Raw genomic sequence first — 15,526 nt, forward strand, 5'->3', positions numbered from 1 at the left:
GAGTTTTGTTGCTGACTTACCATTCAGAAATCACATGGTGCAACCTTGTTGGTTGTGCAGGAGGCTCTACTTCTGCTTTTCAAAGATGTATGGTTATATAATTTCTCATCTGTTTGCAGTCATTTTCACGTGTGAGTGTAAACATTGAGTTGGGGGACGTGGCCTGCATCAGCTTATTTGGATTTAAAGTGACAGGACGCCCTAAAACAGCTCAAACTAGGCAGAACTAAAATCTCATTATTTAAGATTTTGTGCAAAAGATGCAATGAACATGTTTTATAGAGTTTATAAATCTATCCTAACCTGTTCAAGGATGCACAATGGGTCGCCTTTATGCCACTAGAATAAAGTCTGACTCTTTGAAAGAAAGATCTGGAATGGTTAAAAACATTAGCACCATACTCTAGATTGTTTTTCCCCAGATAATAAAATATTAAAGTTGCATGAGAACAAGTGAAAGCATCCTTCCTGCACCCTCCAGTCGAACCACATTCTGTTTAAATCTGGAGCAGACTGAAAATATCAGCCTCCCCAGTGTCACTCAAAGTCCTCCACAGAAAGAAAAATGTCCCTCCCCACCCCGCGCCGCTGGGTCCCCCGAGGTGGACCCAATAACTGCGGGCAGCAACTTTCACATGTGAAACCCAGAAAGTTCCACCATGTTTGTCTTTCATAAACTGTTTTTAATAAAACTCTGAAAAAAAATACAAAAAGGCAGAGCGAGAAACTTTTCACTGACACACAAACACATGTTCTCTGTTTCCATGACTTCAGAGGACATTAATCCAACTGACACCTATTTCAGAAAACTTACTCCAGTTGTTGCCATAGCAACCGCTCAGCTAACCCTTTCCTCAACCTCAGCCGAACCATAAACGTCTTAACTTTAACACGTTTTGATATACGATACGTGGAACTGAAGACACTTCCCCATAATCTGACTGTGTAAACAGATTTGCATGAATTATGTCTGCCAAGCGCGCAGACACACACCGAGGGGTGATTACTTTGAGGACGTCCAGCATTGCCGGGGGCAGCAGCTGGTGTCGCTTAGAGAGAGGAGCAGTTACCGACCGAGCCCGTGATGATGTCATCCCAAACACCAAACTGCACCCGGTACGCCTCGGACCTGCTGGGGTCCAAACCTGACGCTTACCAACACTGATGTCGCTGACACCTGAACAGGATATCTGTGCAGAAACTTTATGGAGTCCACACAACTAGCAGCAGATTTACAGGGAAAATGTCACAGAAGGGAATAAAGTTTTAAATTACGTCACAAAATGTAACACACCAAGCTTCATGCTAGGGAAAATTAAAGAACAGATGACAAAATCATCGCCACTGCAAAGCCACAATATCTTACTATGTTCTTTTGGTCTAGTTTTCACCCCAAATATCTTCAAATTCGACAAAACTACAAGTAACTTTTAAGCAAGATAAAGGAGCTTGTTTAAAACAAATAATTCTGTAATACTGGTAAAAAATACTAGCTCCGCTGGCAGATTTTTTTCACTTTTTTCACAACCAACTGGCATGGCATCGTTACCTAGCAACCCCAGCCAAGCCCAGCCCGTTACCTGGCAACCAGTTCTAGTTCCACTGGCAGATTATTAGAAAAAATTCTTCTTATAAGTAAAATAATCTGCCAAGGGAAGTAGAACTTTATTTTCAATATTAAGGAATTACTGAAAACAAGTTCTTGCTCAAGTTACTTAAAGTTACTTTTGTTTTTCTTCAAGTATACTGAGAAATTTGCACTAGAAACTAAATCAAAAATACTTCGTAAGATTTGTTTTTACAGTGTATCAGTGTGTAAAGGCTTATATACAAATACGTATCAGGGTCATTGTAGCTAGAAAAAAAAGTACATTTCCATTAAAATCTTGAAAATGTTGAGACTAATCTCAGAAAACACCTAGAAAGAAAACTTGGAAATTTCTTATTTTCAAAAGTCAAACATTTTCAACTGGAAAGAGATGCTGTGGTATTAAAGAGACTCTTCAGGCATAAAAATGATTCAGTGGCCCAAAGTTCCTCCACAGTGATGTGAAAAACTCATTACAGTCGTCACCAACACATAATGGCAGATGTCGCTGCCAAAAGTGGCACAACCAGTTATTAGGTTTAGCGGAAAAATGGCCAGGTTGTTTCACACCAACACCTTCACAGCACCACAAGTTAATGGACCAAGATGTTTCCTAAACACCACATGACTTTTAAAAGCAGGGCTGCTATTTTTCACACGAAATCTGACAAAGCACAAGACCAACTGGAAGTGATCTTGTTTACCTAAGAAATTTCAGTTTTACTTGGAAAAGATTACAAAGTTGGGAAAAGAAGCATCTGTAGCATATTCCACTCCTTAAAACTCATTGCCTGATTTCTTGACTGATTAAGTAACAAAGCATACATAGTCGTAGAAATATCAGCCATGCTAGCTATGCTAATTAGCTTAATGAATACGACCAACAGGAGAATAAATGCTACAAATGTTGTTGGGTTTTTGTGCCTCTCATGCTAAAAATGTTACTAGAAGACCTCTGATATCCACCTAGTGGTCGAAATGTGAACTACAAGTGATTCATGGAAGCCAGTGTGAAATGTGGTGACTGCATTAGATTTTCCTGCTAAACTCTGATAAAACTGAGCATATTCTGAAATAAAGCAAATATTTATGTTTGCTAGTCTTTTCTACATATTATATATTAAAATAGACAACATGTGACCAAAATTCAAAGAAATATTTCTAATTTTGAGTTTGAAGCTTTTTAGCGACACCAGGCAACAAACAAATTAAGAAATGTATAATTGTGCATGTATCTTAATAATGCAACTTTGAATCAAATTATTTCTTCTGATTACAAAAAATAACATACAAAGAAATTATTATTTACATACATTAATAACCTACAATATGGGATAGAAGTTTTTAGGATGGTACAGTAAAGGGAACATTCAGTATTTAGCTTTATTTCAATCGCCGCAGGATGAAAACAAACGGTTATTAAAAAATGTGTTGAAATTTAATTTGTAAGACTGATTTTATATTGTGGAAAAAAGAGCTGGGAGCTCAAGGAACTACAGCAAAGGATGTTGCTGTATTTAACAACAGCACATAATTGTTAGGTGGCAATAGAAAGATATGTTTGACTTTTACAAATAAAACTGAGGTTTCCAGGTTTTGTCATATATAGTTCTTTTTTTTATCTGGCTTTGACTAGACCACTCTAATACATAAATGTGTAGGTAGGTAGATCGCTGTAGGTAGATCTCTGCCCAACTCAACTCTTCTGCAACCAATCCTGTTTTTTCCCAGGATTGATTTGTGTTTTCTATAGATGGACCACCACAGCCTGATGCTGCCACCACCATGCTCCACCATAGTGAATTGTAGTTCAATGTGCTCATCTTCCAGATGTTTTTGGGGTCTCTTATGGCTTTTCTCTGCCACGTCTAGCCGTCCTGGGAACAAATTCTCTGCTTTGTGTAACCAGGAATATTTGGACGATTATCAAAGAATTTCAAGGACAAAAACATTTGATGCTGAAAGGTCCAACCCCGATAAAGAGAAAGGAAACTAAGCGTAGCTGCTCTCTGACTTAACAGGAATCAGATGATCAGGTTTCAAGTTGGAATAAGTATTTACAGTCGAGGCGTGCGATTATATGTGATACCTTAACTTGTGCAGTTACTTCACTCCGTGACGGCAGCGGCATGTTTCACATTAAATAAGCACAAAAAGAACCAAAGGGACAGATTACTTACAGGTGTGTGCAACAAATGCACTCACATTAGTCTTTCCAACCGAGGGGGGAAAAAATCTCTCAACTGATTCTGTTTCTAAGCTGAAGCCCCACACAGAGGACCAGACTGTCCTGACGATGCAGGAATGTCCTTACGATGCAGGAATGTCGTCACTCCCGAGGCCCTAAACCGAAATGACTGCCAATAAATGTAGGATGTAAAACAAAACAAAAAAAGCACACAAACTCAATTGGAGACAAAGATATAAAACCGAGGTCAGTCATTAACCAGTACGGAGAAAAATCAAGCAATAATTAACCTTCATTTAACGACATCAAGGGAGGGAGAGAGCTCTAAAACGAGGGAGGATGAGGAAAGAAACGGGAAAGAGCGCATGGGAGTGAAGAGGAATCAAAACAGGGAAGTCAGAGCAGCTGAAGTGTTGGACCTCGATTGATCATCCAAACATGACGGATGACGGGCCATAAAGAAGAAGGGAAGAACTACGGAAAGCTAGAAGGACATACAGCTTGATTTTTATCTCAGCATCTGATTGAATTTATTAAGTGAAAAAAGACTAAACTAATTTACAAGGAACATTTTCACAAGATGCAGGAACTTGTTTCAAGTCAATAATTATTTAATATTGATTTTAAAAAGTACTAGTTCCGCTGGCAGATTATCTGAATTGTAACATGGAAAGAAATTTCATGTTATAAGTGAAAAACGTCTGCCAGTGAAACTGTTTTACCAATTTTTAAGGATTTTTTCCCCGCAAAAAGCTCCTAAAGCTTGGGGAAAAAAAGATAGTTGTGAGTTTTGTCTTATTTCAAATGTAGTTATTTGCACTGGAAACTAGACTTTTTTTTCCTCACTTTTTAATTTAAAAAGAAAAAAGACAAATGACAGAAAATAAACTTAAAAACTACGTTGTATTTAAATAATGTCTTCTGTGGGTTGAACTGAAATTCAAAGTCAACTTAAATAGAAGCCGTAGAACACATGGCACCAACTGACAAAAAACGTGCTGTCTGGGTTGCTAGGTGACGGGCAGAGTTCCGCTGTGGTTGCTAGGTAACGGGTTGGTTTTCCTGGGGTTACTAGGTCAAGTGCACTGCCTGCTGATTTGTGACGCTATTCGCCTGATTTTTGAAATATCTTGTTTCCAGACACCAAAAAACATTAATTAACTGCCAAAACACAAGTTGGTGTTTTTATTAAGCACTTAGTCTTTTTTTTCAAGCAGCAGAAACCCAAATGGAAGTACAAAAATGTGCAAATTGTGAATTTTGCGTAATACATCCCCTTTAATGTATTTATAATCTTGTGCAAAACAGGCTTAAGTGGATAAATGAGAAATCAGAAGAATTTTTGTGAATTTTTTCATCTAATTAATTGATTAATCTTCAAAAAAATTGGAAGAATTAAGCCATAAAATGTTGAAACATCCTACTTTTTATAGGCCCTGTATAGAAATCAATAATGAATTCTGCGCTCGGTCATAACTGTGGATCTCCAAGACAGCAAATCAATAAATGAAATGAAGTGGAGAAATGAAGAGTCAGCTCCAAGACTCGAGCAAACAGTGAAAGCAGCTGTAGGGTCAAAGTTCAGATGCCTTCGACTGATCACTGGAGATAAAGCAGGAAGAGAGGGGAAAGGAAGCTGACCTCTGCCGTTGTCTCTGATCTTTTGCACTGCCAGCTTGTAGTTGATGTCGGTCTCCAGCGAGTAGTCGTAGGCGGTGATGTTCTGGTCCCTCAGCATTTCGTACACGCCCTCCACGGTGAAGTAGTACGGCCTGTCGGAGTTGCTGTCCTTGTTGTTGTCGGTGTAGACCAGCATGACGTGCCGCATCCAATCAAACTCCTGCTGGAACTTCAAGCTGAACTCGCCCAGCTTTGCGTGAGTCGGGCCCGTGTTGGTGACCGCCGCGTAAAACTTGAAGCCTATGGCGCGGGCACCGGCGGTCACCATGGGAACATCCCAGTGGGTGGTGAAGCGAGCGACCGGCGAGGAAGAGAATTCACATCCAGGCCCGATGAAAGCCCAGGGATCGTGGGCTAATTTCAGGTCGACGGCCACCAGAGGCGCCATGGAGTCGGAGCAGTAGCCGTCAGTGTTCTCCGAGTTGCCGTTGACCAGATGCAGCTTCAGGCCCGGGAGCAGCCAGGGGTCACAGTTCACCTGTGAGATGGCCTGGTAGAGGGCAGGCGCCACCCGGAGCCACGACCAGGGATACTCTGTGTTGGTCTTTGGCAAGATGGCTGCGATGGTGACCGTCTGGCGGCCATCGGTCGCGTTGCCATTGGGGAAGACGCAGTCGTCTGATTGGATGAGGGGAAGGAAGAGGATGAGCAGGAGGCAGAGCCGTGGCTGCATGACGAGGATGAGTTTGGTCGCCTGACAGACAATCTGCAGGGAGAAGAAAACACTTTGATAAACATCCACGATGTGGAGAAACATTTGGATAATTTACTTAAAATTATCTGTTTTGAGTTACTGCGGGAAATGATTCATTTAAATAATTGTTAACAAGTAATCGATTCACTGTCAACTAGCGCATACAGATGCAAAAAACAAATTCATTGTCTGAAAAAAATAAAGTCCAAACTGTTTTAAAATTAGAAACATTTTGTATTTAAAATAATAATTTTGGAAAAACTTCTAAAACTGGAGGAAAAAATTGGCGTGAAAATTTTACTTGACTTGGAAATCTTGTCTTTTTTTTAAATCAACCCTCGACGCTGGTTGAGGATCAGATGGGTTTTAGTTATACTGATTACGCTGGTATTATATACCAATATATATTGTTCTGCTTTATTTAAATGACAGTGAGGACTTGGAATTATTGTGGAATTGGGTTTTTATTAATTATTATTACTACTATTTGCCTGTTTTCATTGGGAATTTTGGTACATTTGTGTATTTGTAACGAAAACCTTTCAATAAATATATGAACACAAAAAAACTTTCATCTGTAAACACCTGCTTCACCTGGGTCAAATTCTGCAGTAAAAAAAACAAAACTCCTACACCTCCATTTACTTCACAATGGCTTAATACTGTAAGATCATGCTTAAAGATAGAAAAAATTTTATTAACAGTGAAAGATAGTTCAGCAAAATTTACTTACAAGTGGGCACCTTTTGTGACAAACATAAAATCTCTGCCTTTATAATGCATAGATTGATGTGACTGACTCATCATGTCATGTGACTCAAATTTACGGAATAAATGGGTAGAATGTTGTAATGTTGTTGCCTTTTAGCTTCTCAATGCCGTTCGACCCTCTCTCCCGTTTTTTTTGTTTTTTTGTTAATGTATTCTTTTTTTATGTATTTATACTTATTTTGTCTCGTTTTTATGTCAGTACGGTGATTTATGTTCGTTATGGGGAAAAAATAAAAAATCGGAGAAGTCATGTAAGTTTTGCAAAATGTATGTAATATCAATGTATGTATGATCTCCTGATAAACAAATAAAAAACAAAACAAAAAAACCAAAAACAAAACAAAACAAAAGCTCTTATTAAATTAAATTTAGTATCCAGTTATTCTTCGGTTAATCCCAAAAAATTACTAGCAGATTAGCCTTAAACTGTACTGATGTTAAGTCAAGCAGAAAAGTTTCTCATAAGCTGCAGATGCAACGTTTGCTACAAATAAGAGTTCACTAAAGCACTGCTGTTACTGCAATTTTAAGCAATAAAATGTTTATTTTATTAAATTATTTGTTTATTTTCGTGTTTTATGTATGTCTAATATTGTAAAAAATCAGCAGTGTGAGATTTTTTTTTCATTTGATTAATCGATTAGTCATCAGAATAATCGATTACCAAAATAATCATTAGTTGTAGCCCTAAAATAACAGCACCTTGTTTACATGCTGATTTAATGCATCTGGGTTTTCGGGTGCAGAACGTCTCACATTAATGACGTAGAAAAATGTGTTTCAGGTCAGGAAGTGATTCAGAAACCCTTTAATAAGTGATGCATTAATAAAATCCGACACAACCGTTCAGACTGCAGACGCTTTGACAAGAATCCGATTCGTTTCTGATTTGGTACAACATGTGGAAGTGGAACAGATCAGAATAGTTCAGACTGCCGTGAAAAAGTTACGTTCAGCTGCTGTGTGAGCAAAGCGTTTGTGTTAATCTAATACACAAAATCCCAATAAAATGAAAGGGTGTGAATACTTTTGTCTGCCTGCTAACTGTGTTTTTAGTAAATAAACTTGTTTTAGTGTTAAACAGGCAGTCAGGCGAAACCGAAACCAGCTAAACTCTCCGTAGATCAAATTAGGAAACTTTCCCTTTGCTGTTAAATTAAATCCAGAGTGATTCATCCTCTTTTCTGAATGAAGTGAACATCTCAAAACTAATGGATCCTCTTGAGGAACTGTTGCGGCATGTGAAACCTCAGCCAAGGTTTCCATGTGGGATCCATAAACTGTTACCCATTAGCTCCATGTGGGCCCCATGTGTGCTTGAGGGTCCACAGATATGGAAGTAATGTGTGCAACTGAGCTGTTATGAGCTAATTGCAGGTTAAACAGAAGGAGCCGAGCCTGTTTACCGTTCGAGTAATGAGTAAACGCTTTCTGACGAACAGAGACGGTGAAGATCTGATGCGCCGCTCTGTGAACCGGTGAACCGTTCAGATGGACGCCAGAATGAAACGCGGTAAACCTGAGCAACGAATACTACACGAAAACATTTACAGAAGGTTTTTTGAATGCTTCACAGTTTCATCTGTGACTCACTGAGGCTGCCGGTGCGTTTCAGGTCATGAAGTGATTCAGAACATGTTTAATAGGTGATGATGAACCACAGAAAACAACGCAAAGAGCATCTTCACTGGGGGAACTTAAACACTGAGGATAATTAATTACACATCTCATTTCTTTATCAGAAGGAACACTAAAGCAATAAATATGTGTGTGTGTTTGTGCTGTGGTGGATGTGTGTGTGCGCGCCACTGTTCTCATGCAAGCCTTCAGACTTATATAAGTCTTGCGAAACAGCAGCAGAGACTCAAACAGTCGCAGCAGATCAAACAGGACACAGCTGAGCCTGTTGTTCTGATTCATCTTTATGCATCTTCATCTTCAGATCAAATTAACGAGGAAGGAAACGGCAGCATCAACGTCTGCTAAGAGAAACTTCAAAAAGAAAGAAAGAAGCTGCTTTTAATTTACAGAAGCTTTAATTGCGACCTCAAGTGAGTGAGATTAAAAATCACGTTAAGAGGATGAGATCTTTGTTATCTGGACGTAGTGATGGACCTGAACATTCAGAGCCACTTAAAGACAATTACAAAGTCGGTCTTCTATCACCTCAAGAACATTTCCAGGACTAAACAACCAATATCCCAACAAGATCTAGAGAAACTAATCCATATCTGTATATGGGGTTCAAATAGAGCCTAAATTGACTCCATCACCAGTTTTAAAATCCAGTTTGTCAAAGAATTATTTTAAAATCAGGAATAGTCAACAAAGTTCCAACATTTTTGGTATTTAGGAGTGTTTTCCTTCCTGATAGTCTACTAAACTGTTTGTTTGGGGACCAAAGTTACAACACTTGTTACATTTTCATCTGCTTTCTCACTCCACTGTGTCAAACGATCCAAACTATTGAAAAACCTGTTCCCCTCCTTGCCTGTAGTGGCGCTGCACCAAGAACCACTGAAGGAAACGACATTAAAACCTCTGAGGAAAACATGCGCGCAACTTCCTTCTTCACAAAACGTAAACAAAAATGGATTGACATCAATTTTTAACGCTTGGAGGATTTCTCTTTTGCTGTTGCTAAAACACCACAAGTCATTTCTACTGCCAGAGCCAAACACACAGGTTTGTTTTGGTTGTGTTTACCCAGAATTCCTTGTGTTGTAGTCCACTTCCTGCATTTGGAGCGGTCTTCAGTCCGCTTGGCGTAAAAACACAAAATCTTACCAAGTATTTTTGTCTAGTCTCTAGTGAAAATACCTGAGCAAACTTGAAATAAGACAAAACTAACTTACAAATAACTTTTTAGTAAGACATGGGATCTTGTTTTTTATGTGAATAATTCCTTAATATTAATTAAGGAATTATCTTTAATCAATATTAAGGATAATTAATAATAATAATATTAATAATATTCCTTATTAATATTAAGGAATATTAATAATTCCTTAATATTGATTAAGGAATTATTCACACAATTATTCACATAATCTGCCAGTGGATACTAGTTCCACTGGCAGATTATTTAACATATAACAAAACATTATCTGCCAATAGAACTGGAACTTTTTCATCAATATTAAGGAATTATTTACTTAAAACAAGCTCCTATATCTTGTCGAAAAGTTACTTTTAAGTTTGTTTTGTCTCATTTGAAGTGTGATAAGACATTTGCACTAGAAACTAGACCAAAAACACTCAGTAAGATTTTGTGTGTTTGCAGTGTATGCATTGTGTATGTATTCGAACCAAACTCCCAGGTTTCACTTTGTCGATCCGTTACGTATTCTCCAAACGAACCAGACTTTCAAGGCAAACAGACTAGAGTTTGTTTTAAGCGGATTAAACAGGGCTGGTGTGAATTCACCCTAAAATGCGTCGTACCTGAGGATTCACAGACTTACTAGCGGTTGGGACGCCAGCAAACATGAGAGTCACAAAGCTGGTCTGATCCAGAGCAGAAATCATATTTGTTTGAATTCTGTTAGAATTGCGGTTTTCCACATTACCAGTGATTGATGTGATGAATCACAGGCAGACGGGGCAAACCACAGAGAGCTTTTATTTCCTTCCACAGGGTGCCGGTTTGTTAGCTCCTGGCGTTATGGCTCTCTGACATTTCTCTGACTGAAAAATTCACCACATACATTGTTACTTTGTGAGCTGAAATTTGAGCTGGAGACTTAAATAAAACTATTTTTGTCTTGGACCGGAGTTGTTTTATACATTAATACCAAACAGTCCCAAAAATAACATTTCAGCTGCATTTTTAGCTTCACTGTGCTTGTCTTTTTTTCTCTTTCAACATTTTGTTTGAGATAATAATCAGTTTTTGTAATGGAAGTGAGTAAAACTATCATGAGCTCTAAGTGGAAGAATGTAAATATTACACATGCCCTTAAAAACATACCAGCATATCAGCAATATATTATTACCACACAGTAATAAATGCAGTAATCTGTAATTAATGATGTCTGCAAACACCATAAATGGACACTTTTTATTTTCTTTAATTTTATGAGATATTTTTCAACTGTATGTTCAGTCAATTTATGGATTAATACAGAATTACTGTTTTGAAATAAAATTAAATTCAATGTGTGTTAAATTCAGCTGTGACAGTTCGTTTCATAAACTCAAACGTAGTGATGACTGAGAGGCTCAGAGATACAAGCAGAAAGACTCACATTCACTCACAGTCAGTCATAAATTAACACTCATGTCTGTGGACTGAGGGAGGAAGCAGGAGTACCCAGAGAGGACTAACAGGAGGCCACACTGCAAAAATACTGAATATTACAGAGGAGTTCTGGTCCAGTTTCTAGTGTAAATATCTTAGTAGAGTGGAAATACAGCACAACTAATTTACAAGTAACTTTTCAGTAAGATACAGCAGTTTGTCTTAATAATTCATGAATATTGATTTTTTGATTATTTCACTTTTAACGAGATTCCTATGTTACAATATCAAGGAATTATTTACTTAAAACAAACTCCTATATCTTGCTTAAAAGCTACTTATAAGTTAGTTTTCTCAAGTATACTAAGACATTTCCAATTGAAACTACACACATATACTCTGTAATATGTTGTATTTTTGCAGTGTGGGAAAAATAATAACAGATCAAACTAAAGCAACAAGACTAAAATGATTAATCTGTCTGTATTTTTGGCATGGCGATAAGGAATCAGAGTTTTATATTTTGGGTTTATTACAAGGTTTGGTTTTTATTTCCCACATCTTTATTATGTTGTGTCCTTTATTTTAGAGTTTTATCTTGCAAAAAATGTTTCTTATTTTAAGCATATTTGCACCAGAAATAGAGAAAAACACTTGGTCAGATTTTGTTTTATGCATTTTGACTAATTTAAATCCAAAGACACTGTAATATTTTTATCACTAATAATCATATTATTTGGTTTTGAATTTAATTCCTGAGCTTTAAGAAATCTTTAAGGAAAAATTAAAATGTTATCACCCTTCTCCGAATGTCTGATTGATTAATTGCTTCCTCAGGATTAAACATGGCGACTTTCTGGGTTAACTTTAACTAGACCAATAACTGTAATTAATGGTAATTACCTTCAATGAACGTAAACATGTGATCCAGATCAAACTCAGCAGCTCTGAGTGGGTTCGGCTGCTTGAAATGACAGAGGATTCGTGAACTTCTAAAGCCAGTCGGTTCTTTTACCTGTTCAGATCCTCAGAGCTTCTCTTCCTGCAGCTTCATGTTTTCCAGCAGCCAGAAGATCCAGAACCAGAACCAGTAGAAGAGCAGCGTGATGTTTCCTCAGCAGCGCAGAAACTCAGGTTTTCAGCGGAGACACGCCGGAGCACCGAACCCCCAGCTGCTGCCGGCACTTTTCCGGTCCAATACAATCAGGAAAACAGAAAAAGGTCCCGGCGATGTCCCACCTTCCTCACGGCCACGCGCGCACATGCACGCTTTTTTTTTTTCTTTCAAAGTGGGGGCACGTAAACAGGGCACGAGGGCAGATAGCGCTGAGTAAGCGTGCGTGTCCGAGTCCCACCCGTGGGTCTGCTGATTGGTTCCGAAGCTTTTCCCCCACGATTAGACCCGACTTCAGGCGGCGCAGCGGACGGTTCGAGTCCGGTTTAATGAGTCCAGCTGGTGTGGATGAGGTTAGTGGGGACAGCAGGAAACCCACGCAGTTGTGGAGCCCCCTGGTGATCAGCCGCGCTCCCGAACACAAACATTTCCTGGTGTGGGAATAATCTGTGCTCCCGAATCACACCCAGCAGACAAACAGGTCCAGATAAGACAGAACAGCCAATAAAGACATAAAACTACATGATGCTCATGATTAGTAAATCACCGGCTGAGGGATAAACTGAAGCTTTTATTCTAATTTATTTAATTAAAGGTGGCCTATTATGCTTCAAATTAATAGATCTATATTAAACATGTTCATTATATTATTTTATACAAAATCAAAAATTTTAGTCTGCTCATTTTGAGCTCCTGTCAGAATGAGCCGTTTCATGGCTCTCTCACTTTTATGCAAATTAACTGCTGCTGGCCACGCCCCCCAACGCAATGTTTACACTCCCATTTTATACATGTGAAAACAGCAGCAAATGTGGAATTGTCCACAACAAAACAGCCATAGCCGAGCGCATGCAGCGGTAAAACCAGCTGATCAAACGCCTAATGATGAAGTGGGAGGAGCTCCGCCTGGGTTGCTAGGTAACGGAGTAGTGCCCGCCCATTGTGACGTCATAATCTGGAGGTTTCTTGAAATGGTACTTTTTCCAGATACCAAAAAACATTAACTAATTTCCAGAACAGCTGGATGTTTCTTTTTAGAGCTTTTTTTTAAAGACCCAAATAGAAGAACAAAAGTGTACAAAAGTGAATTTTGCACAATACTGCCAGCCAATCAAATAAGGAAAAATTATTTAACTAACGCAAATTTCACTGCATTAATGGTTAATCCTTTAAATCAGCAGGTATGAACTGATGCTTTGCTTAACCTGGGTTCGGGTCGGTCTCACGGGTTCGGCGGAGGTAAAGACACACTCTGTAGTCATGATGACGCTCCTCAGAGCTGCGGAGGAGCACTGATTGAAGGAGCTCCACTCTCAGCATGGATTTGAACTTGTGTCTTTATTTACTTCAGCAAAACTCACCGTTTTTACCAAATTCTGTAGCTTTCGGTGTACTTCTAAATCTGCTCCTTTGTCGTATCTTTTCGGTGTTGCTACTGCCTCTAGTGGCGTGGAGGTGGTAACACAACTAATATAATTACATTACTAAATCAGAATACCGCAAAGTCTTTATTATTTATTATTAATTTTTCATTCTCTTAAGAATGTAGAGCTAATTAAATGATCTAAACAAGACCTTAAAACTGGAACCACTGTTCTAGTTTCTCTCGATGGCCAGCCTGTTGAAACTGTGGCTAATTTTAAATACCTTGGGTCGTTCCTGGACAGTCAGCTCAACTTTGCTGAAAACACTGACTATATTTTGAAGAACTGTTCTCAGAGACTCTACCTTTTAAGAAGACTTGGTGATCTTGTCTATGTCTTGAATTTTGGGGGGAAAAAAAATCATATTTTATTTATCACTACAGAAGGGTTCAGTGAGTGCGCATATGAAACTGGTGGGTTTGGTACCTCAGAAAAGGTTAAGAACCACTGTACTTTAGTATTACCAAATATTTTTGGTCTAGGTTCTAGTACAAATTTCTCAGTACACTTGAAATGAGACAAAACTAACTTATAAGTAACTTTTGATTATAAAAAGTCCATTGTAGATATTTTTCACTTAAAACATTGAAAAAAATCTGTCAGTGGAACAACTAATCATTTTTTAATCAATATTAATGAATTATTGACTTAAAGCAACTTTCTATATCTTGCTAAAAAGTTACTTGTAAGTTAGTTTTGTCTTATTTTAAGTGTATTTCAAATTATTTGCATTAAAACTACACTAAAACACTTTGGAGGATTTTGTGTTTTTGCAGTGAAGCAGCTTATTGCAACACTTTGATTGTTTAAATATTTTCAGAAAATTTTTTAAACAACCTCCCTCGTTTAAGATAACTGTACACTGCTCTGAACACGATCCGGTGTGGGAAAACCGACATGTTTGTTTTAATTTCTTAGATTGAGTTTCATCGAGACGGCTGACGCAGGACGCTAACATTCCTGATCACTTAAGGTTTAATGATTCAACAATCTCTTATTAAACTTTGACCTTCTTGGGCTGTCGGCTCCCTGCCAGTCAGAGGCTGTCCTGGAAGTCGGCGCTAAACAAAACACAAGAACGCGTCTTTGCCTTGGTGATGTTCTGAATCTGCAAATCTTGACACCCACAACAATCAGGTTTATCCTGGACAGAATGTGGAGTCAACAAAAACTGTGTGTGTGTGTGTGTGTGTGTGTGTGTGTGTGTGCGCGTGTTGTTGATAAAGTTAATGTACAAGACAAACACACACGTATGCAGGACCCTCAGGGTGAATGCGTCTTTGAACAGGATACACCCGGTGGACCAGGAAGCCACTTAGTAACACACACACAAACTCTCCCTCCTCTGTACCTCTTCCTGGAAATGATCACCACCCACACACACACACACACACACACACACACACACATGTTAAAACACACACACACTCCCTGCCCTCCACTTGTAACTCTCTTGTTAATGAAAAGACTCATTTGTGTATGTTTCTCTTGTCTGATGAGTGAAAGCATTGACTCCAGGCAAACACCGGGGGTCAAAGGAAATGCCTCCACTGGGTTTCATCAAATTAACGGTTCAGAAACCTGAAATTAAAGGTTTATTCCTTCCTGAAAGTCCTGTAGACTCGGTGCGATTGGGGATCAAAATGGCAATCCTTGTTACATTTTCAGCCGCTGTGGTTCATTGCTTCAAACAAACCAAACTAATTGAAAAACCTGTTCCCCTCCTCGCCTGTGGGGACGCTGCACCAACATCCACTGAAGGAAACGACACAGAAACCACAAAAGGAGACATGAGCGCAACTTCTTTTTCACTTTGACTATTCCTCA

The 15,526-nt window shown here is 38.6% G+C and overlaps 1 protein-coding gene across 1 annotated transcript in view; it reads right to left on the reverse strand.

The window, feature by feature from the left end:
• npr1a (natriuretic peptide receptor 1a) overlaps positions 1 to 12,733 on the reverse strand; it is a 44,909-nt gene extending 32,176 nt beyond the window's left edge. The window contains exons 1-2 of the mRNA XM_007566488.2: positions 12,177 to 12,733; positions 5,418 to 6,162 (exon numbers count right to left, since the gene is read on the reverse strand). Coding sequence (XP_007566550.1) covers positions 5,418 to 6,129 — 712 coding nt within the window. The 5' untranslated portion in view covers positions 6,130 to 6,162; positions 12,177 to 12,733. The remainder of the gene's footprint in view (positions 1 to 5,417; positions 6,163 to 12,176) is intronic.
• Positions 12,734 to 15,526: the final 2,793 nt, after the last annotated feature.

Source organism: Poecilia formosa, unplaced genomic scaffold (assembly GCF_000485575.1).
Source record: "Poecilia formosa unplaced genomic scaffold, Poecilia_formosa-5.1.2 Scaffold192, whole genome shotgun sequence".
In the NCBI taxonomy this organism is placed as follows: domain Eukaryota; kingdom Metazoa; phylum Chordata; class Actinopteri; order Cyprinodontiformes; family Poeciliidae; genus Poecilia; species Poecilia formosa.